This window comes from Ochotona princeps, chromosome X (genome assembly GCF_030435755.1).
Source record: "Ochotona princeps isolate mOchPri1 chromosome X, mOchPri1.hap1, whole genome shotgun sequence".
NCBI lineage: Eukaryota > Metazoa > Chordata > Mammalia > Lagomorpha > Ochotonidae > Ochotona > Ochotona princeps.
In genome coordinates, this window is record NC_080865.1 from 6,442,354 (window position 1) to 6,464,492 (window position 22,139).

The following is a 22,139-nucleotide window of genomic DNA, read 5'->3' on the forward strand; positions in this document are numbered from 1 at the left end:
AACCTAATGAACACGGCCACAGTGTCCAGGCAAGGGGTATATGCTGAGACTTAATTAATCCCAGCGTGCAGCCAAGGCGCACAGCACAGGCACAGCATGTCCTAGCACTTACGAAGGCACTTGTCTAGCAAAAGGACGTGGCTCTCGCCGGCCCACTGTGGGTTTAGAGCAGGGCAGCCTGGCCTGACCTTGAGCATGAACTCTTTCATGGGCCTCCCCCAGGGATGTGCCTGCAACTTGGTGAAGAACCAGATGTCTCGAGGTCTCAGCTCTTGCAGCAGAGGAGTTGCTGGGATCTACAGCTCAGAGGATTTTCAAAATGATCTGAATCCTGAGTCCTGCGATGACATACACGGGGCCTTTCCAATGTACAGAAGTTATCAGGGACTTCTCATTCGTTTGATCCTCCCAGTGACACTGCAGGTGAAACCTGGGCTTGTCTGAACATCATTGTTTGACAGTCGAGGAAACTGAGACACTGGGTGGTTTATAGGGCTTTGCCACCAGGATCCAGACTCAGGCCTGCCTGGCACCAAGCCCAGACGCCTGTCTTCCACTGTCACTGTGGGAGCTCTTGACAGCCTTGTGATAATAACCCTCATCCTCTTCCTCATGCTAATGTTAGTAATCGTTAACAAGCATCCTTGGCTCCTCATGTACTAACAACTCCAAACACAGTCTCATTTAATGCTCACAACAGCCCTAGCAGGCATGGATTGTGATCCCCAACTTACAGATTGGGGAAGGGGAGAAGGATGTTGTAAGAGGGTCAGTGCCTCGCCCAAGGAAATGAGGCATCTCTCTGACTCATCCCTGGGGCTGTCTGGGTCCAAAGCCAGCACTGCTTTCACTCAGACATACTTCTTGACATCCATTCTGGATCTGAGGTATAAGGAACTTGAGGACACAGCAGTGGGAGAAGTAAGGCTTTGGGAAGGGCCTGAAGCATAGTAGGTATGGGCTCAAGATCTTGCAAGTATGATGGGAAGACCTTTGACTTAGAGCCAGGGCTTAGTGGGGTCTTCTGAAGATGCCCTTGGGCACACACATCCATTCTTGAGTTTGCTGTAGTTTCAGAGTCAGGCAGAACAGAACAGATGGTACCTGACAGGGCTATGGGAGACTGACTGTGTGTGGAGATGGGGATGCTGAAAATGAACTCAGGGTGTATAGTAGGAAAGCAAGAGCAGGTTTGCCAATGGCAAGGGGTCAGGATGGGCTAAGCTCAAGAAAAGCAAGAAAAGAGCAAGTGTGCAAGAATGTGGGTCGAGGCTGGTCAGAGATGGTTTATGTCATTAGGAAGGAGCTGGGGAGAGTTGCAGGAGATGATGCCTGGGCCCTGTAGCATAGGACCCACAGGTACTTTGAATGCAAGGCACAGGGTTCCATGTTAGGCTAGTTCCATGACTGGATGAACATCTGTTCATTCCTTGGAACTCTGGTTTTCAGCATCTAGTGAACAGTGTGTGTGTGTGTGTGTGTGTGTTGGAAGAATGGCTAGGAGAACAATCGAAACATCAAGGAGAGGGATTGGCCTTGGCTGGCATGGAAACTGAAGAGCAGCAAGTGAACAGGGTAGGTGGACTACACACTCACACTTGGCCATGACAAAGGCCCAAGCCTGAGAGCTTTGAAGCATGGAGTGCCACCAGAAATACAGAGTCTATTTTGAGCCATGCAGTCGGGGGTGGCAAGGGCTGTGGGCAGAGGAAGCTGCCCAGACTTCTTGGAGCTCCGTGAGAAGCAGTCGGACCTGAAGACACCAGTGAAAGGCACTTGCCACAGCCCTGGTTCACAAAGTTAGGCCTCTGTGGAATCTATCTTATGTTTGTGCTCCTCTGTGATGTCCCTGAACTTGTCTGGTCCTCACTTTCTTCTTGGTGAAATGCAAATGTGAATCTCCTCCCCACCCCACCCCCTGCCCCAGGGTAGTGGGAGAAGTTGTAGTGAAGGGATGCCTGGGCTGAAATAGTGGCTTCCGATGCATAGTAGTAGCTCTTTGCCCTCCCTTTGTCATGACCTGTCTCGGCAAGCTAGAGAATTGTGAGGGTCGTGCCGGCAGTCGGGGACCCTGGGGACCAGACTGAGGTTGCTGGGCACAGAAGGATGAGAGCCAAAGGAGGTGGCCTGTTGCTAGGGAAAGAGGGAGAGGGTGGGGGAGCCGCTGACACCCGTGGAGCCCGGGACGTCCCCATGGCAACGGGAGCCGCTGTGGTTGGGAGAAGTGGGAGGAGGAGCCACTGCTGGCTCCGTTCCCAGAGGAGGCCTCCCACTCTGGGCCTCAGTGCCCCCATCTGTCCCATGGAAGTTGGCATTAGATCATCTCTAAAATTCTGTCGTGCTTTGACCTCCTGATGATCCAACATGGCTGAGACCTCAGGAGCCTCCGTGACTCCCCCACACGCAGGTCTACGACACCACCAGTCCTCAGAGCCACCCCAGCTGTGTCCAACTCTTCTGACCCATGCTGCCACCTGTTCACTCAGCCCAGGTGCCCATTCTGCCTAGCTCTCTGCTTCCCTTTCCTGGAATCGCATCCCTCACTGCCTGCTGGATACTCCCCGGCTCTGGGGGTGGGGGCGGAGGGGGCGTGGTGGTGCAACTCCAGTCCAGCCCACTCTGAAATCTGCCCTGGACCATCCCTGAGTCCTCCTTCCTGTACTTCTCTGGCCCCAGCAGTCTGAGACCTTCCTGCTAGCCTTTGTAATGGCTGCTGTAATTTGTGGAGCCATTTCTTTAGAACTGGGATGCCTGATGGTGTTCTCCCATTTTGGCAATTTTTTTCAAGATTTTATTTTTATTTTTACTGCAAAGTCAGATACACAGAGAGGAGGAGAGACAGACAGGAAGATTCTCTGTCTGCTGATTCACTCCCCAAGTCATTGTAATGGCTGGAACTGACCTGATCCGAAGTCAAGAGCCAGGAGCTTCCTCTAGGTCTCCCACATGGTTGCAGGGACCCAAGGCTTTGGGCCGTCCTCGACTGCTTTCCCAGGCCACAGGCAGGAAGCTGGATGGGAAGTGTGGCCCCTGAGCTTATAACCAGCACCCATATGGGATCCTGGTGCATGCAAGATGAGGACTTTAGCTGCTAGGCTATTGGACTGGGCCCCGTGGAGCCACTTCTAAGAGCTGTGCTCCACACAGGACACCTGACAGCCTCGAAGCTTTACAGTCAGTCTGTGGTATCCTGTCACAGATCATTATTTTATTTATATTTAAAATTTCAGCCTTAAATTTTTTAAAAGATTTATTTATTTTATTACAAAGTCAGATATACAAAGAGGAGGAGAGACAGAGAGGAAGATCTTCCGTCCGATGATTCACTCCCCAAGTGAGCCACAATGGGCCGGTGCTGCGCCGATCCGAAGCCGGGAACCAGGAACCTCTTCTGGGTCTCCCATGCGGGTGCAGTGTCCCAAGGCTTTGGGCCGTCCTCAACTGCTTTCCCAGGTCACAAGCAGGGAGCTGGATGGGAAGTGGAGCTGCCAGGATTAGAACCGGCGCCCATATGGGATCCCGGGGCGTTCAAGGCGAGGACTTTAGCCGCTAGGCCACGCCGCTGGGCCCCAGCCTTAAATTTTTAAACACTTTTTAAAATTTTATTTGAAAGGCAGGATTACAAAGAGAGAGAATGAATTCTTCAATCTGCTGGTTCACTTCCCGAATGGTTACAATAGCCAGAACTAAGTCAGGCTGAACCCAGGAGCTTCTTCTGGGTCTCCCATGTGAGTGCAGGGGCCCAAGAACTTGGGCCATTTTCTGATGCTTTCTAGGTGCATTAGCAGGAGCTGAATCGTAAGTGGAACAACCAGAACTCACATTAGTGCCCATATGGGTTGCTGACATTGCGCATGGCAGCTTTATATGCTATGCTATAACCCTGGCCCCACTGAATCCCTATTTTTTTATTTGTAAAAAAAATTGTTTGTAAGGCAGAATTACAGATAGGAAAAGAGAGAGAGAGAGAGAGATGTTCTAATCCACTGGTTCACTCTTCAAATGGCTGCAATGACTGGAGGCTAAAGCCAGGAGTCCCTGTGGGCAGGGCACAGAGGCCCAAGAACCTGGGCCACCTTCAGTTGCTTTTCCAGGTGCATTGGTGGGGAACTGGATTGGAAGTGGAGCTACCAGGACTAGAACTGGTATCCATATGGGATTCTGGCACTGCGGGTAGTGGCTTAACCCAGTACACCACAACATGCATTTTGCATAAGTGACAATCCTCTGAGAAACGAAAGAATCTGAGGTCCTCTGGGATGCCATGTGGTAGAATCAAGTTTGTAATGTCTCTGTGCTTAATTGTTGCTGCCCTGGCCTGAGGTCGGGGTTTGGGGGCTGTTGTTAGGAAGGGAAGTGATTTATGACCACAGTCATGGTCATGATCAGCAGTAGTACTTACAGAATGATGGCAGAGCTGGGAACTCCACTTCCATTCACTTATTTCATCTGCATAAGAACCCTGTGGGCCAAGACAGATACTCATACAAGTTTCTAGATGAGGCAACTGAAGTTCAGAGAGCTCCATTCATCTCTTCCCACCATCAGCTTCAGCTAGGAATCTAGACCCCCAGATCCGTGCTTCCTGTGTTGTCCTGGGGTTCGTCCAAGGCATGCACACACGCTCAGCATGTTGGTGGTAATGTAGGCCTGTGTTGGGTGATCCCCGAGGCATGGGAATAGGCAAGCAGGGGTCCCTGCACGTGGGGCTGCTACAGACACAGGTGAATCAGCTCGGGCTCAAATAGGAGTGTGACAGCGAGAGATGAACAGCAGGGACAGACAGGGAGCTGGGCCGGAGGCAGAGCTGGATACTTCTCCTAAAGATAATCTTTTGCCAGGAAGCGCTTACCCCCCACTGAGGAGATGAGAAGAGGGTACCTTCTCCCCTCCCCTTCCTCTGCCTATGTGCCTGGCCCAGCCCCAGGAAGTGGGTGACCCCTAATCTGGCTGAGTGCCTGGTTGGCACCAAAATAAACTTGCTTTCTTTCTCTCTCTCTCTTTTCCCCTCCCCTTGCCTCTGTCCCCTCTGTCCTGGCTTTAATTAGCAGCCCTGGGGATGAGTCACTTGGCAGCTGGGGAGGGAGGCTGTGCAGAGCCCAGTCAAGCTCTGACTCCTGCCCTGAGCCTTACGGGCAGTGCCACCATGTTCGTGTGTGTGTGTTTGTGTGTACACATACACTCACTGTTGTGTATTGAGGAGGCTCCGTGTTGGTCCAGCGGTGGGGAGTACAGAATGATATCTATATAATGGCAGATCTGGCGCTTACTGTGTCTGTTGCTGTGTGCCCCTACATGTCAGTGTGTGTGCATGAGTGTTATGCGTGCGTGAGGGGGTGGAAGCTGTAGCAGCAAGTATCAGGAAGTAAGCAACCTGTGTTCTTCTTGCATTTTTTGCGTATGCAAGCCATGCACTTATAGTCCCAGATTTTACATGTCTTAGTCCCAGTACATTTTATTGCAGGGAACAGAAGCCCACCCAGACTAGCCCAAGAATAAGGGGTGGAAGGGGGGACTGTTGTAAGGCTACACTGCCTGGAACCCAGGAACAGTAAATCTAATATAGCCAGACCTCACACCAACTGCAAGTGAAACTTACAAATCAAGGATCAAGACTGTTATTTCTCTTGGAATTTCCTGGGCCCGTGGCTTCTCTCTCTCTTTCTCTCTCTCTCACAGTTTACCTAGACCCTGTCATTCCTTTTGCTCTGCCCTCCTCCCCTGCCCTGCACTGCCTTCCTCTGCTTGCACATGACCCAATATTATAGACAACATGGATACTGTGTAATCATCTAGCCTCTGGGTCCACCTCCATGTGACCATGGTGATTGGATCCAGCCCATGGAAACATGAGGTGGCAAGTAGATGGGAAGTGATTCTCTTCAAAGTGGATGAGGGTAGAGAGGTAAAATACTTGACACTTGGTAATTTTTCTAGAGGGACCAATTTTAAGCACGTGTACACCCAGATGACGTCAGAGCTGGGGCCCCCTCATAGGTCCCTGATGGTAAGATTGCCTGTCATCAAGTTTTGAATTCCTTGTTTATTGCAGGATGACCTCTGCCCACTGCCTTTTTTTTTTAAGATTTATTTATTTTATTACAGTCAGATATACAGAGTGGAGGAGAGACAGAGAGGAAGATCTTCCGTCCGATGATTCACTCCCTAAGTGAGCCGCAATGGGCCGGTACGCGCTGATCCGATGCCGGGACCAGGAACCTCTTCCGGGTCTCCCATGTGGGTGCAGGGTCCCAAAGCATTGGGCCGCCCTCAACTGCTTTCCCAGGCCACAAGCAGGGAGCTGGATGGGAAGTGGAGCTGCCAGGACCAGAACCGGCGCCCACATGGGATCCTGGGGCGTTCAAGGCAAGGACTTTAGCCACTAGGCCACGCCGCCGGGCCCTGCCCACTGCCTTTTTAAGTTTACATGCTCTTGCATCAAAGCATGCTGTTCTGATGCTAAAAGGTCCCCTTATTTTATGCAAATATGGCCTCTGAATACACACTGAATATTCCCTTTGCTACTACATTGTGGTACTGTTTGTAGCCACAGAACAACTGGCATAATGCTGCCGATGGAACAGCGACTTCCGATGTCTTGGTTGCTCCAGGAATTTTTATATGTTACTAGTGCAGTGACTGAATTTATAGTTATTTGTGGGTTATAATTACAGACACACATTATCAATATTATCAGCTTGACGCTTGAGCCTACTTTTCCATTACTACAAACCCTGCAGTTTTTACATTAATTACAGAGGGAATTAATGACCCCTTAGACCAGTTTTCACCTATGAGTAAAGAGTTTGGAACCAGCTGTGCCAGTAATGACTATTCTGTAGACATAGGGGCAATGCCCGCAGCTTTGGCCTTGGCCCTGGCCTCATATCCTCTGGCTGAGATGAGAAGCTCCCTACCACCTTCTCAGATCTTCTGGTCTCTGGCCCTACACATCGTTATTTTTCATAAAAATGATAGTTTTATTATTGATAAAGCTACTTCCCATATGTAACTGGTAGACCTAAGTAGGAGAGGACTCAGGGTGAGTCCTTCAATTCCTCCTACCTTGTACTTTTTATTGCTCCCCAGTATTGGTAACTGTAGAATGTTAACAAATATTAATAACACCAGAAAAGGTTTATGATGTAGCAGATACTGTTATGGAGCACTGTATACATGCTCTCTTCACCTGGGTCTCCCAAGTGGGTGGTAGGGGTCCATCTTTCCTTGCTTTTCCTGGGCGCATTAGTAGAGAGCTGTATGGCAAATGAAGCAGCCGAGTGTCAAACCAGTGCTCCTATGGGACACCAGTGTTGCACGCGATAGTTTAATTCACTGCACCACAACACATACTATCTCTAATCCTTGTGGCCACCCTGCCAAGTGTGTGTGATTGCAGATGGGGAAATTGGAAAAGAGACTTGCCTGAAGTCATCTGGCTGTCATTCATTCAGTTATTCCCTCATTGAAGGGTGATTTGCTGAGGCCCTTGCAAACTGCAAAATGAGTGATAATGCAGCTGTCTGCCCTGTGCTAAGGAAGTGAGGAAACAGACAATTACAGACAATTACAGGGGAAATGTGGAAGCATCTTGGAAGTACATGCAAATCAGCCTGAGGGTCAGGGAGGCTTTCCCAAGGATGGGCTGAAGTTAACCAGGGGAAGTTGGGGTGGAGCGGGCTCAAATGCAGAGAATGGCACAGGTCAGAGCTGAGGGAGGAGTATTGGGCACCTGCATTTGTGAAGAATTAAAGCCACATATGCAGTGAGTTGAGGCTCTCACAACAGTCCGCAAAGTGGGCAGAGTCCCTGTAAAGGCTGACACTGGCAGCCTGGTCAGCTGGGCCCATACCTCAGGGGCTGCAAAACGACAGCAGTGATGCCATCCATTTCCTGAGCTCCTGGAGAGTGTTGGCGTGCCTGGTCCTGGGGCACCCACTCAGGCAGCCTAGCCAGTACTGGGTGCAGGATTTCTGTGGCGGCAGCGCCCTCTAGTGTACAACAGCCCATCTTACAACCTCCACCTCTGGCTACATTGTCTCCAAACAAAATGCTTGACGTGGTGCCCTGCGCTGGCTGCTGGGGACAGTGCAGGGAGCAAGACACCATCCCTGTCCTGACCAAGAAGAGCCACCAAGAATATCAGCAGACAGTGGTTAAAAAAAAAAAGCTAGCATGGAGGGCCCGGAACAATAGCTCAATGGCTAAATCCTCACCTTGCACACACCAGGATCCCTTATGAGCGCTGGTTTGTGTCCCAGCAGCTCCTGGCTCCTAGTTTCAGATTGTTTCAGCTCCAGCCATTGCAGCCACTTGGGGAGTGAACCAGCAGATGGAATATCTTTAAAAAAAAAAAAAAGGAAAGCTGGCATAGAGAAGAGCAGGGTGGAAAGACACAACTGCGTGGGTGGGGCCAGGGTGGGTTCCCCAAGGGCACAACGTCTACCCAACTTTGGAAGAATAAATAGGAGCCAGTGAGGTAGGGAAATGGTGGCATGGGGGGCACACACAGGAAAGGGCGTAGAGTGGCAGGGTGTGGCCACAAATTGCAAGTATTGCTGCCTGGGTGGAGTGCAGGTTGAAGATGGGGCAAAGCTGAAGCTAACTGGATGTCAAGGACAGGGACTAGTTCATGGAAGTTTCTAGAATGCCTGCTTCTAGCTCATTCACTAGAAACTTAGGGAATGGAATCATATAAGAAGCTCCCCTACCCTGGAGGGAATCACAACCCCATCTGTGGACCTGATGGACTCTAGAGATGCCCTTCCAGAAGTTTCTACGTTTTTCATCCAAGTTCAGGGAATTGAGAAACTTCAGAAACTGTCCCCCGACCTGTGCCTGTCCACAAACACCAGGCTTCCAAACAACTTATAGTATAAGCATGGAAACCCTGATGGTGGTTTCCAAGGCACTGTAGGTCAGCCCCCACCCGCGTGCGCCATCTGACCTCTTGACTTTGTCTTTGCCGCTCAGCCACACTGACTTCTTTGCAGTTCCTTGTGAGTAACTGCCGCAGGTCCTTTGCTCGGCCATTTCCTCTACCTGGAGCAAGTCCCCCTGCTTGGTCTGCTTTGGGCTCCATTTCATTCTGTGACTTGGTGAGTGTCTACGTCTTCCCTCACTTGGATATAAACTCCAGGACATTGTCCACCCTTCGTTGCTGCTGTAGGCAGCGCTGGGTGCAGTACTTGCTCCACAGGGTCTGTTGAAGTCGAGCACCTGCCAGTGCTCTGTGGCTCAGCCGAGTCCTCATCCTTCTTCCTACCTTCCCTTCAGCCCTTACAGGGTCAGCACATGAAGCCACCTAATGTGCTCAGATGTGTCTGAATTCCAAAAGTGTTCCCACATTAAGAGATGTTTCCCGGGGCTGGTGTGGTGGCTTCCACGCTCAGCTGCTATCTGCAGCATGAGAATCCCGTATGGGCGCTGGTTCTAATCCCAGCTGCTCCACTTCCCATCCAGCTCCCTGCTTGTGGCCTGGGAAAGCAGTCGAGGACGGCCCAAAGCCTTGGGACCCTGCACCCACATGCAGATTTTTAAGAAACTCTTATCTTCCAACTTCAGACCAGCCCAGCTCTAGCCTTATGGCTATTTGGGGAGTGAACCAGCAGATGGAAAATCTCTCTCTTTCCGTCTCTCTGTAACACTGACCTTTAAGTTTTTAGAAAACTTTTTTTAAAAAGAAATCTTTTCATACAAGTCTCCTGAACCCCCAAAGCTGCAGACTCCCTCTGCATCTCTCACACTCAGGCTAAGGGTCTTCACCATGTATACATAGAAAAACCATTGTTCTGTTTAATTTATCTTATTAAAGAAGTGAGTGGGGGGGAGAGAGAGAAAGAGACAGAGAGCGAGCGAGGTCTTCCATCTACTGGTTCACTCTCCCAAATGCCCAAGAGAAGGGAAGTCCACCCAGGTCCCCTATGTGGAAGGCAGGGACTCTAATGCTTGGGCCATCGCCTCCTGCCTCGTTGGGTGCTCGTTAGCAGGGAGCTGGCTCAGCAGTGAGGCTGGGACTCCAACCCAGGCAGGCTGCTGTGGGATATGGGTATCCCCAGGGACATCTGAAACGCCACGCCACGTGGTTGTCCCTGTCGTGTGCACAAACCCTAGGAAGTGGGCAAACTTCTCATCTGTAGCTGAGCATGCTGAGCCTCCAAAGGGGTTGCCGCCCAAAGCGCAAGCTGTTTGGCTCAGGCAAGAGAGGAACAGACTACCCTGAGGTCACACAGCACCCGCCTGCAACCAAAGCCTAGAAGTTGGCATCTCTGGACTCCAGCCAGGCCAAGAGGAAGGTCTGAGTCACAGGTGCAGCTCTTAGGGGCAACCACTGCCAATTTTGGGCACAAGGTACAGCTGCTACAGGAACTGGCAGCGTGGGGGCGGGGGAGCGGGTGAGAGAGTGGGGAGTAGAGTGGCTCAGGGGAATTAAAAAGATCAGCGACGGAGGCCAGGGCCCAGGCTTTTGTGGAGGCCGGTGCGGGGTGCGGAGGGAAAAGAGGCCACCAAGGGCCCCCAGATGCCAGCCAGCCTTGTGGTGGATTGTGGGAAACAGGCCCTCCCTCTCAGGCCTTTGCCTTTCTTGAGAGGAGCCGGCTGCCCCAGGGTGGTGGTGGGGTGCGGACAGGGAGGCAGGATGGCTGGCCTGTTGCCTGTCAGTTCCTATTCCTTCTAGATCACTGGCCCCTTCGCCCCTCCCAGGGCCGCCTTCTGCTCAGAACAGCCAGTGGCCTGGGCTGTGGGGCCCACAGCCATCAACCCCGCTGCAAGCTCTGCCCTTCCGCTGTCCCTCCCATGTGGAAGGCAGAAGGATTCCTGTGGTGAGTGGGCGGGGAGCCAGGGCACCCAAATCCTAGGTTGACTGGCAAATGAAGTTCACTTCCAGGCCTCAATGCCGCTGCCTCACACCCCCACCCCCCACCATGAAATCAGCCTAGGCAATTGACTTGTGAGAGCGGCCCACTTGATTGTGAGTGACATTTCCTCTGATTGTTGCTTTTCTCTTCAGGGTGCACTTCTCTTAGGCAATCTAGAAAAGAGAGAGAGAAGCTTTATTACTATGGTACAGCATGTTGACTAGGGCCACCTCTTGATTATCCCCAAGTGGGGACATGGAAGGTCGCAGAACAGCTCCTAAAACATAGTCTCTTTAACGGTGCTGCAAATGAGGATGTTTGGTGTGAAACCTGTATTGAAAGCTTGTGAGCATTCACAAGGTAGCGTTGGGGCTGGTATGGGGACAGGCTCTAATTTCGAGAATAACCAGTGATGCTGCTTCCCCCCGCCCCTCCCCCACCTCTCTGTCTCACTTCTGTCTTCTGGGAACACCGGGAGTCCAGCCTCACAGTCCAGCCGCCACAGCGGTGCACAGAGTAAGTGCAGCCTGGGGTTTGGCCAGAGGAGGAGAATGCCCATGCACTGGGCACTGCTGCTTCCTCTTCGGAGGAGAACCCAGCCTTCCTGGGGTGCAGGGAAGGAGCAGTTTCCAGTTGCAGCCTGGCCTGCCGCCCAGCCCGCCTGGCCCCGCCTCCTTGGTTCCTCCTTCTAGGGAAGGGCTGGGGAGGTGGGGGTGGTGACATGATGGAGGCACCCGCCGGCAGGCTGGGCCAGGGGACCTATCCTAGGGACAGGTCCAGACCCGTGGAGCCCCCCGGGAGGAGCAACAGGTAGGAACCTGGGCCCTCCTCCTCCCGCACTAGTCTGACCCACTTTCCTGCCTTTGTGCCCAGGCCAGAACTGAGTCCTGGGCTTCCTGATTGCTTTCCCTACCCGGTTCCCCCTCTTGGACTCCTGGAGGCCTTTGCCTTGGAGAGGGAGGAGAGAGGGAGGCAGCTTGAGGGGGCAAACTGGTGGGCAGCTCGCTGAAGACCCTGGGGGTCCTTGGCACTGCAGTATGTGTGTGTGTGTATGTGTGTGCGTGCATGGCCTGTGAGGAGTGAGCTGGGAGCTGCCCTGGCGTGCCAGCCTGGCCTGGCACCACAGGACTCCCGGCTACGCTGAGCCTCTGAGCTGGGACTCACGGGTCTCCCCCATGCAATAAGACAGCCGCCAAGGACTTGCAAAGGTTGCTGACTGGCATGTCCTTGGCACTTGAGACCCAGTCACTTAGATGGCACAAGTACCCCCAGAGACTTTGCTGAGAAGCAATTCTCCCTAAGATTCTTAGATTTGGGCATCTTCCAATGCACAGTGAGGGAGATAGTGGGTGGCTGGCCTGGTGTTTGCAGCCTGTCAGTGTGTCAGGTTGTGGGTCAATCGCCTGGGTAGGTTTTTGAAATGGTCAGGCTCTGACTACAACCTGCCTTCAGGGAACTATATGGGGTGGGGTGGGGCGGGGTGAGGGGAGGGGAGGGACCCCGGGCTGGCTGACCTGGTGGGGCTGGCTCCTCTGCCAAATTGTCCTGGCTCCGGTAGACTGTGACCCTGGGTGTCCTGCAGTGCGTCTAGGAAGACAAGACCCTGTCCCTTGTTGCTCCTCCCCTTTGCCGTCCCTGGACTTTACTCAGGAGAAGCCTGTGGAGGCCGAGGAGCCTTTGGACCCTGCAGTGGAAGGGTGGAAGTGCAGCACCAGGGCTGGGCTGTGGGCCTGCCTTGGTGGGCTGGGGTGCTGGTGGGGGGACACAGCACCAGGGCTGCCAGGGCTGGGCTGTGGGCCTGCCTTGGGGCAGGGTGGGGTGCAGGTCGGGGGACACAGCACCAGGGCTGCCAGGGCTGGGCTGTGGGCCTGCCTTGGGGCAGGGTGGGGTGCACTGGGGGGCCATAGCACCAGGGCTGCCAGGGCTGGGCTGTGGGCCTGCCTTGGGGCAGGGTGGGGTGCATTGGGGGGCCATAGCACCAGGGCTGGGCTGTGGGGCCTGCCTTGGCGGGGTGGGGTGCACTGGCGGGGGTGGGGGCACAGCACCAGGGCTGGGCTGTGGGGCCTGCCTTGGGGCTGGGGGGTGGTGCTGGGGAGCGCAGCAGTGGTTCTGGAAGCAGAAAGACTCCTGCCTAGAAGCACCAGGTCCTCTGGCTCGCAGGCCCACCCCGCCCACTCAGCCCTGAGGCCCATCCTGTCACCAAGACCACTGAGACCTTGTCAGCCTCTCCCTCCCTCACCCCCACCCCACCCCTTTGCTCTGGCGCTCTCTGCATCTCCCTGGACCCTCTCTCTGTCTCTCTCTCTCTCTCTCTCTCTGTGTCTTTTGTCTCACCCTTTGCCTGTCTCCCCCAGCCCCTCTCTGACTCCTGTCTCTTTTCGCTTTCTCGCTGTCTCCCTCTCCTTCAGTGTCGCCTCACCGCCCCACCCCTCTGGCCCTCCCTCCCAGCCTCCCTTCCTTTGGTGGGGTGTCTTCTCCAAGGAGAGCCTGTACACATGCCACTTTCCCCCTTCTCTCTCATCCCCTCTCCTCCCCTCCTCCCTACCCATGTGGTGTCTGGTGTGAGGAGGGCTCCCTTCCCACCTCCCCTGCTGTGGTGTCCCAGCGTTTCCGTGGCCTGGCCCAGATCCCCACGGAGTCTTCTGGAACACAGGAGGCCCAGCCCGGCTCTTTCGTCTCTACCGCCCCCTGTTGTTGTCGTTGTGTTCTGTTTGTGGTTCGAGTGCCGTCCTCTCTTTCTTGACTTTGTGGTTTTTTTCTTTTTCCTTCCTTCCTTCCTTCCTTCCTTCCTTCCTTCCTTCCTTCCTTCCTTCCTTCCTTCCTCTCCCACCCTTTCCTTGCTCCCTTGCCCTTTACCCTCCATCCCTGTCCTGATTCTCTCTCCCTCCTGCCCCCTTCCTGCATCCCAACCCCTCCCCTTCCATCCCCAAACCTCTGTTCTTCCCAGTCTCCCCTCTCCTCCTTTGCCCCTCACTCTCACCTCCTGGTCCCCCGTGGCCCGCCCCACCTCGGCCCTCCCTCCCTGTCTCTGTTTCTCTCTCTCTGTCTCTTGCTGTCTCTCAGGTCCACAGCGTCTCACACTCTACACCAGTATTGCTGTCCTACTCAGGTCCTTGACTCCATGAAGCTTACCCCCTCAGGCAGGCTGGCAGAGAGCAGGTAAGAGCTAGACCCCATCCCTTCCCCAACCCCTTCCCCCTTCCAAACAAAATATACAAGATCATTGCCAGACCCCCTCCCCCTTCTCCATCTCCCTTAGCCCCTGGTACGCCTGTGGAGTGCCTGTCTGAGGAGTGTTTGAGAAGAGTGCCTGGAAGAACAGGTCAGGAGACCAAAGAGGACATTTTGAATCTCTTGCTTAATTTTTTCCCCCAACATATTTGAGCGGTGTGGAAGGATGAATTAGGAGTTTACCAATTGGGCAGGCTGGGGAAGGGTGTTTACGCAGAGGGAACAGTCTGCGTAAACAGAGGGAAAGTTCTCTTGGGAGAACAACATTATTTCCAAGTAAATTAGAAGGCATATTTTCTGTTTTCTAATTAGAATTCAATAAAAGGAAATATTGACATCAGCAGCCAAAACGCCAGGCCCTCCACCTCATTACAAAGTTTAGAAATGCTTGTGATAAAGAATAAGAGTAGGATTTATAGATGGTTTGGAATACAAGTCTATGAGAAGACCACATCCTCAAACCCTATGGGGCATCACCATAGGAGCTCCAAAGGAAGTTATAGTCTTAAATGCTTTTATTAGAGAACAAGACAGTTTAAATTAATTGAATTAATTATTCCCCTCAAGAAGCCAGAAAAAGAACAACCAAAAAAAAAAAGCACAGAATAAAGTGATTACCATAGACAAAAGCCAGAAATTAATGAAATAGAAAAACAGAGATAAAGTAAGAAGTGGCTTAACTTTTTTCCATTTTATTTGAAAGGTGGAGAGAAATATACAGACAGAAATGCAGGTGAAGAAAGAGCGTGCACCCACTGGTTCACTTCCCAGATGTCTGCACCACCAGAGCCTGGTCCAGGCCAAAGCCTTGAGTCCAGAAATCCATCCCTGTTTCCCGAGTGCATGGCTGGAGCCTCAGGACTTGGGCCCTTGATTGCTCCCTCCAGGGCTACATGGTAGCAGAAGCTGAATCAGAAACAGAGCAGCTATGACTCAAACCAGGCTCTCTGATGTGGGCCATCCCAAATAGCAACTTTACTCCCATGCCTCGTGCCTACCCTGAAAGGCAGCTTTGGAAAAGACCTAGTAGGCCAGATATGATGGGGAAGGCATGAAGAAAATGAAGCCTGAAGCAGGAGATTGAAATAGAGATTCTGAGGAGATGAAGACAGTTAAAATGCTTTGTGTACTTTCTTAAAAAATTAATTTATTTTTATTGGAAAGCCAGATTTACAGAGAGAAAGAAAGATCTATCTACTGGTTCATTCCCCAAATGGCCACAATGGCCAGAGCTGAAGGGATCCAGAGTCAGGAGCCAGGAATTTCCTCTGGGTCTCCCACACAGGTTCAAGGGCCCAAGCACTTGGGCCATCCTCTACTTATACGTCCTCTATAAGCAGGGAGCTGGATTAGAAGTAGAGTAGCCAGCACATGAACCAGCCAGCACCCATATGGGAAGCTGGAATTAGCCAGTTGAGTCATTGTGCTGGCCCCTTTGTGTACTTTCACATCAATTAAATGTGCAACACCTCAGTGACATGAGTAGTTTTTTTTTTTTTTAAGATTTTATTTTATTTTATTACAAAGTCAGATACACAGAGAGGAGGAGAGACAGAGAGGAAGATCTTCCATCCGATGACTCACTCCCCAAGTGAGCCGCAACGGCCGGTGCTGCGCCGATCCAAAGCTGGGAACCAGGAACCTCCTACGGGTCTCCCACGCGGGTGCAGGGTCCCAAAGCTTTGGGCTGTCCTCAACTGGTTTCCCAGGCCACAAGCAGGGAGCTGGATGGGAAGTGGAGCTGCTGGGATTAGAACCGGCGCCCCTATGGGATCCCGGCGCGTTCAAGGCGAGGACTTTAGCCGCTAGGCCACGCCGCCGGGCCCAGACATGAGTAGGTTTATAAGCAAGTGTAAATTATCCAGAATGACTGCAGGATGGGCAGAAAACTTGAGTAGAACAAAAATGTATAAAAGAGACTAAGAAAATGGTCGAAGTATTCACTCACAAATAGTACCAGGCCCACTTAGTATTATGGAAGTTGTAGTGAATCTTGGAAAAGCAAATGACAGGAAAGGAAAAAAGGTTTCTGGGTCATTCTGTAAGGATAGTATAACCAGACAGATTTATTTTGTATTTTTTTTTTTTTTGTTTTAGTTTATTTGAAGGGCAGAACAGAAAGAGAGGTCTTCCATCTGTTGGTTCACTCCCCAGATGTCCACAACAGCTAGTGCTGGACCACATTGAAGCCCAGAGCCTAGAACCCCATCCAGATCTCAGACAAGGATGGTAGGGGTGCAGTTACTTGAGTCTTCCACTGCCTTCCAGGGTATGCATTAGCAGGAAGTTAGATAGGAAACAAAGAAGGAATTCCATCCCAGACACTCCCATATTGAATGTGGGTGTCACAAGCAGAGGCTTTAGCCTACTGTGCTACAATACCTGCCTCTTGACAGATTTAGATACATACATACATATCTACACAAACTCCACTAAGGCCCAATCGCATATCAGTAGAAAAACATTTTTAAAAATTATTTATTCCCATCTTCCAGTTCTTGCCTATTCCAGCAGTGGCCCCAGGCTGGGTAGGGCCAAAGCCAAGAGTCAGGAACACATGCCAGACTCCCACCTGGTTGATATGAACCCAATACCTTGAGCCATCTTTATTACCCCTCCCATGGGCTGCATTAGCAGTTAGCTGGAATCAGGAACAAGATCCAGGTATGGAACCCAGGTGCTCCCACATGGGACATAACATCTTAACCTCTAGGCCAAATGTCTACCCCAGCAAATATTTTTAGATAAAAGATTGTTAAACCAGATCTATCAGTACTAAAGGAACAATATTGGGGCTGGTATTGTGATGCAGTGAGTCAAACCACCACTTGGGATGTCTGCATTCTGCATTGGAGTGCTTGTTCCAGTTCTGGGTGCTCTGTCCCCAATCCACCTGTTAATGCACCTGAGAGGCAGCAGGTGAGAACCCAAGTACTTGGATCCCTGACATTTATATAGAAGACTCTGATGGAATTCCAGACTCCTAGCTTTAGCCCAGCCTGGCTCCACCTGTTGCCATAATTTGAGGAGTGAATCAGCAGATAGAACATTTTCTCTGTCTCTGTTTCTCTCTCTGTTACTCTGCCCTTCAAATAAATAATTTTTAAAGACTATATTTTAACAATTGAACATTTCCCAGGAGTGTGGCTCTTATTCAGCATTAGGCAGTCTGTTACTGTAATTGATTGTGTTAATAGACTAAAGAGAAAAGTTTATACAGTCATCTCCATAAATGCTGATAAATGATTTGATAAAATTACATATCAGTTCCCTGTCATCACTGGAGTAATTTGTTATGCAAAAATAGATATAATAAAGTAAGCTAAGAGTCAATAAAGACTTCCTTAACATGGTGGAAAATTAATCTCAGAAACCAGAGAACACCATCAAATGCTGCAGTGAAGGCCTAAGTACAGTTCTATTAAGTTCAGGAGCAAAAATAAGAATGACTGATATCACTTTTACTAGCCAATATTCTCCTGGTGGTTTTAACCACTGGGATATAAAGAAAGAAGATATATAAATATTAGTCAGATTTAACATTAGTCGAATATCACATGATTATCTACTTACTTTATCGAAGAGAATAAAATTTAAAAGCCATTGTAAATAATAAGGAATTCCGTTGTGAAGCAGTAGGCTAAGCTACTGCTTGGGATGCCCATGTCCCATGTCAGAGTGCACAGGAATGAGCACTACCTCTGCTGCTTTTTTTTAAAGATTTATTTTATTTTTATTAGAAAGTCAGATATACAGAAAGGAGGAGAGACAGAGAGGAAGAGCTTCCATCCACTAATTCACTTCTCCAAGCAGCCTTAATGTCTGGAGCTGAGCCAATCTGAAGCCAGAAGCCAGGAGCCGCTTCAGGGTCTCCCACACGGGTGCAGGATCCCAAAGCTTTGGGCCGTCCTCGACTGCTTTCTCAGGCCACAAGCAGGGAGCTGGATGGGAAGTGGGGCTACTGGGATTAGAATCAGCGAGGACTTTAGCTGCTAGGCTACTGTGCCAGGCCCCTGCCTCTGCTTCTTATCCAATTTCTTGCTAATGCCCTTGGAGGCAACTCAAGTCCTAGGTGCCCTCCCACCCTGATGAGGGTGGGAAACCCTGATGAGGTTCAGCTCTTGGCTTAGGCCTTGCGTAGTCACAGCTGTTGTAGGTATTTGGAGAGTGAAATAGCAAATGGAAAAAAAAATCTCTCTCTCTTTAATCTCTCTGCCTTCAAATAAAACTTGTAATAAATAAATAATAAGTAAATATTAAGGAAGAAGTAAACATAACAGAAAAAAGATCCCATTGACAGCGGAAACAAAAAACTAAAAAAAGCTCTAGGAATCTGTAAGAAATGTGAAATATTTCTGTGTAGAAACCTATGAAGGTTGTAAGAAGGACTGAGTAAATCAGGAATCATATCCTATTTCTGGATAAAAAGTCTCAGTATGATAAAAAAAATAATATTTTCCCCCCAGTTTGGTCAAAAGATTCAATACATTTCTCATTAAAAGTTCAGTAGTCTTTTCCTTGGAACTTAGACAACTGAATTTTAAAGTCTACTTGGAACAGTAAATGTTCATAAGTTACCAAGAAAATTTTGAAGAATAATGAATCACGCTTGCCTTATTATGTGCAAAAACTTACCATAAAACTGCCAGAATTACAAATGTTATATCATCACAATAGAGGAATACATCAGTGAAACAAACTTGAGTTTAGGAACAAACCTGTATATTTGTATGGGAATTGGATTTATAATAAAGAAGACATTTCAGATCAGTGGAGAGTCAGTGAATGACATGGGCTTATTGGTTACTCAGTTACAAAAGAGAAAAACCCATAGTTTGTACAAAAACAAATACCAAAAATACATCTGTGAAAGACCCAGAGGAAAGTCTGGAATATCTTTTAAGATTTACTTATTTTTATTGCAAAGTCAAATATAAACAGAGGGGAGCAGAGACAGAGAGGAAGATCTTTCATCCAATGACCCACTCCCCAAATGACCACAACGGCTGGAGCTGAGCCGACTTGAAACCAGGAGTCAGGAGCTCTTCTGTGTCTGCCATGCAGGTGCAAGTTCCTAAGGCTTTGGGCTGTCCTCTACTGCCTTCCCAGGCCACAAGCAGGGAGCAGGATGGGAACTGGTGCTGCTGGGGTTAGAACCGGCGCCCATATGGGATCCCGGGACGTTCAAGGCGAGGACTTTAGCTGCTAGGCCATTGCGCCGGGTCCTGGAATATCTTTATAACATTAAAGTGAAACAGATTTTGCTATGTATGACTTAATACCCAAGAAAGTCATAAAATAAATAATATTCTTTTTGGCTACATTATAATGAAATATTTCTATGTGGAGCAAGTTGCTATATCCAAAGGTAACACATATTAGGCTGGGAGAAAGTATTTGCTACACTGATATCAGGCAAAAGTTTTATACCTCTGTATCTATATAATCTTGTGGAAATCAGAAAGAAAGAGATGCACAACCCATTTAAAATGGAGAAGTAACATGATTGACAATTTGGGTAGAACTAGACAGTTAGCTAATAATAATTGAGAAAGGATATTCTTTTTTTTTTTTTTTTTTTATAATCCATTTTATTGTATTGTTGTTGACAATCTTTACATAGTTAACTATAGTTGAAGGAAAAACAAGAAAGAGAAAAAAAAAAGGTTCAGGGGGATAGGGAGGTGGGCAATGCTATTATGTCCATATTGTTTCCATCATGTATCTGAGGTAAAAGGGGATATTGAGGGAGAAGCCCCACCCGGTTTCCCGCCCACCCCAAGTCCCGGATGTGGGGCATGCTCTGAGATATGTGCTCAAGTGGAGTTAATAGTTCTCCAGTTATGAGTCACTGCCAGTTTCGCTCGATGAGGTGGTCCACTGATTGATATGGTCCATCATGAAGTCTCCATTTGTCCCATATTTCGCTGCCAACATGTAGCTGAGATGAATGATTGTCCTATTCTGTCTTCTGTCTTTTCTTGGTTAGAATTCTGAGTCCAGCAGTTCAAGTGGGGAGATCTCCAAAGATACTTTGAGGTATTCCCAGATTAGTTGCTTGTATGTTCTAGCAAGCACAGGGCCCGGCACAGTCCATCACCCTAATCAGCTGGTGGTTGCAATTGCTGTGTTGGTTCTGTTTTCAGTCCCGAGTTGCACTGGAACCAATGGGTGTTGCAGTCCAGTCTGGTTCGGCCCTTACATCAACCAGTGGGAGCTGCAGCCTAGTTGGGGCGACCCACAATAACCCCCACCAGACCGCCCCCTACCCTGGTTTGCCAGTATGTGTAGCAGAAGACCAATCTGTCCCCCATCCCATTTGGCTCTGGTACTTGTCGATGGGTATTGAAGCTTAGTTTTATCTAACCAACTCAACCATCCAGCCCTCACAGATATTGTTGAGTACCTCTCTATCTAGCCATCCCAGCCCCCGTCCTAGTTTTCATGCCCTCCCACGGGAATAGTGACCCAAGAAGGGGGAACCCACTTTTTCCCTCCCAGGTCTCTCTGTCCCGGTTTATGCACTCTTTAGGTGGTCCTGTGATTTGACTCGACAGAATTAGTCCCCAGTGCCAGCTTCTGCCAGCTGATGCTGTGGCCCTGATCTAGTCCACATGCAGCGCACAGGTGTTGTAGCCTTGCTTAGTCGTGTCTGTCTCTATCCCAGCCAACACTCTCCAGTGGGAGTGGTTGTCCAGGGAGGGGACCAGCCCCTTAACCCCCCCGCCAGCTCTGCCCCTCCCTTCCTGGATCTCACGTGTGCTGGATGGGTGCTGCATTCATATCCAGTACAGGCAACCACGCCCTGGCGTTCCATAATGTGTACTGGTTTTGTCGCAACCAAACCCGGCCCATTCCACACTCTGTTCTGGTGATCGGATTTGCCAGAGGATGACATGAACTGATTCAGCCTGGTCTGCTCCTGACCCATGCCGAATGCATGCCAGTGGGAAACTTTCCATGGCCTATTCTGGGCTGTTTCCAATCATGCTTCTCGCGCTTACCTGCAGGGACTGTGTCCTGCCAGAGGAGTTGCCCAGGCTCCTCCATCAGAACCCCTCCCAATGCCAGATTTTGCGCTTGCCAGGGGGTTCTTGAGCCAACCCTACTCAGTTCACCTCCTGTCCTAGCAGTAACAGTGGCTTTTCCTGGCTGGCTTTCACCCCATTCTGACTCTTGTTGTTGGATGTTTCAGCCCAGCCATGGCTCGTCCATACCCACATACAGCTCACACATGGCTCAGAAGGGGATTGAGACCCAGCCTAGTCAGTCCCACATCTACCCTGTTTCTCCATAACACCAGATGGTGCTGGGATCTGAACCGGCCTGGTGCAACCAATCCCAGCCCACACTAGTGCCTAGGGTGACTGCAACTGTTTCCTAGATAGAACGCAGCCCCCATTCCAGCACATACACCCCTTGGTGGGAACCTCATCCCAGCTGTGGCATCCCAGATTGGGACCGTTCCTAGCCGTAAATCACGCACCTGCACGTGGTTGCTCCGAGGACCATTAGGTGCCAGCCTGCTACACAAGCCGGAGCTTATCTTTTACTTGATAGGTGTTCAAAGCTCAGCATTATTAAGGGATTGGAAGTTCTTCAAAGGAAGAGTTACTGGCATTGGGAATCTTTAGGATTGGCTCAGATCCCAGAAACAGTGGGGTCACTCTAGAGCTATCTCAGCAGCGATTCAGATGTCCAATACCCCAGAGCTCCCCGGCCGGGCGGCCAGCAGGCTCAGCCTGGAGCCAAATGGCGCACTGGCCGCCCGGGCCCAGCCCGCCATGAGCCATGGGCACATGGCGGACTGGGTTCGGGATCCGAGCTAGACGTCCTCTCCCGCAGCCCTCGGCTCGCCTCTGGCAGCCGGAGGTTAAATCCCGCAGGCCCAAGGTTGCGCCCCTCCCCAATCCCGTTCACCCACCACCCAATGAGGGTGATGGGTGGGTCCCGGACATGCCCAGTCACGGAGGCCTCCCCCCTCGGCGTACTCACCCCAGAAGGAAGCAGGCCTCGCACCCAGGCATGTCCGGGCCCAGCCCGCCATGAGCC

The 22,139-nt window shown here is 50.5% G+C and overlaps 2 protein-coding genes across 3 annotated transcripts in view; both read left to right on the plus strand.

Moving 5' to 3' along the window:
- The window catches only part of LOC131478484 (IQ motif and SEC7 domain-containing protein 2-like), a 61,505-nt gene that overhangs the window by 30,635 nt on the left and 8,731 nt on the right, over positions 1-22,139 (plus strand). The window contains exon 3 of the mRNA XM_058658297.1: positions 13,920-14,015. Coding sequence (XP_058514280.1) covers positions 13,920-14,015 — 96 coding nt within the window. The remainder of the gene's footprint in view (positions 1-13,919; positions 14,016-22,139) is intronic.
- LOC101530665 (IQ motif and Sec7 domain ArfGEF 2) overlaps positions 11,548-22,139 on the plus strand; it is a 52,272-nt gene continuing 41,680 nt past the window's right edge. For both annotated transcript variants that reach the window (XM_058658294.1, XM_058658296.1), the window contains exon 1: positions 11,548-11,666. In XM_058658294.1, the coding sequence (XP_058514277.1) occupies positions 11,578-11,666 (89 nt within the window). In that variant the 5' untranslated portion in view covers positions 11,548-11,577. The remainder of the gene's footprint in view (positions 11,667-22,139) is intronic.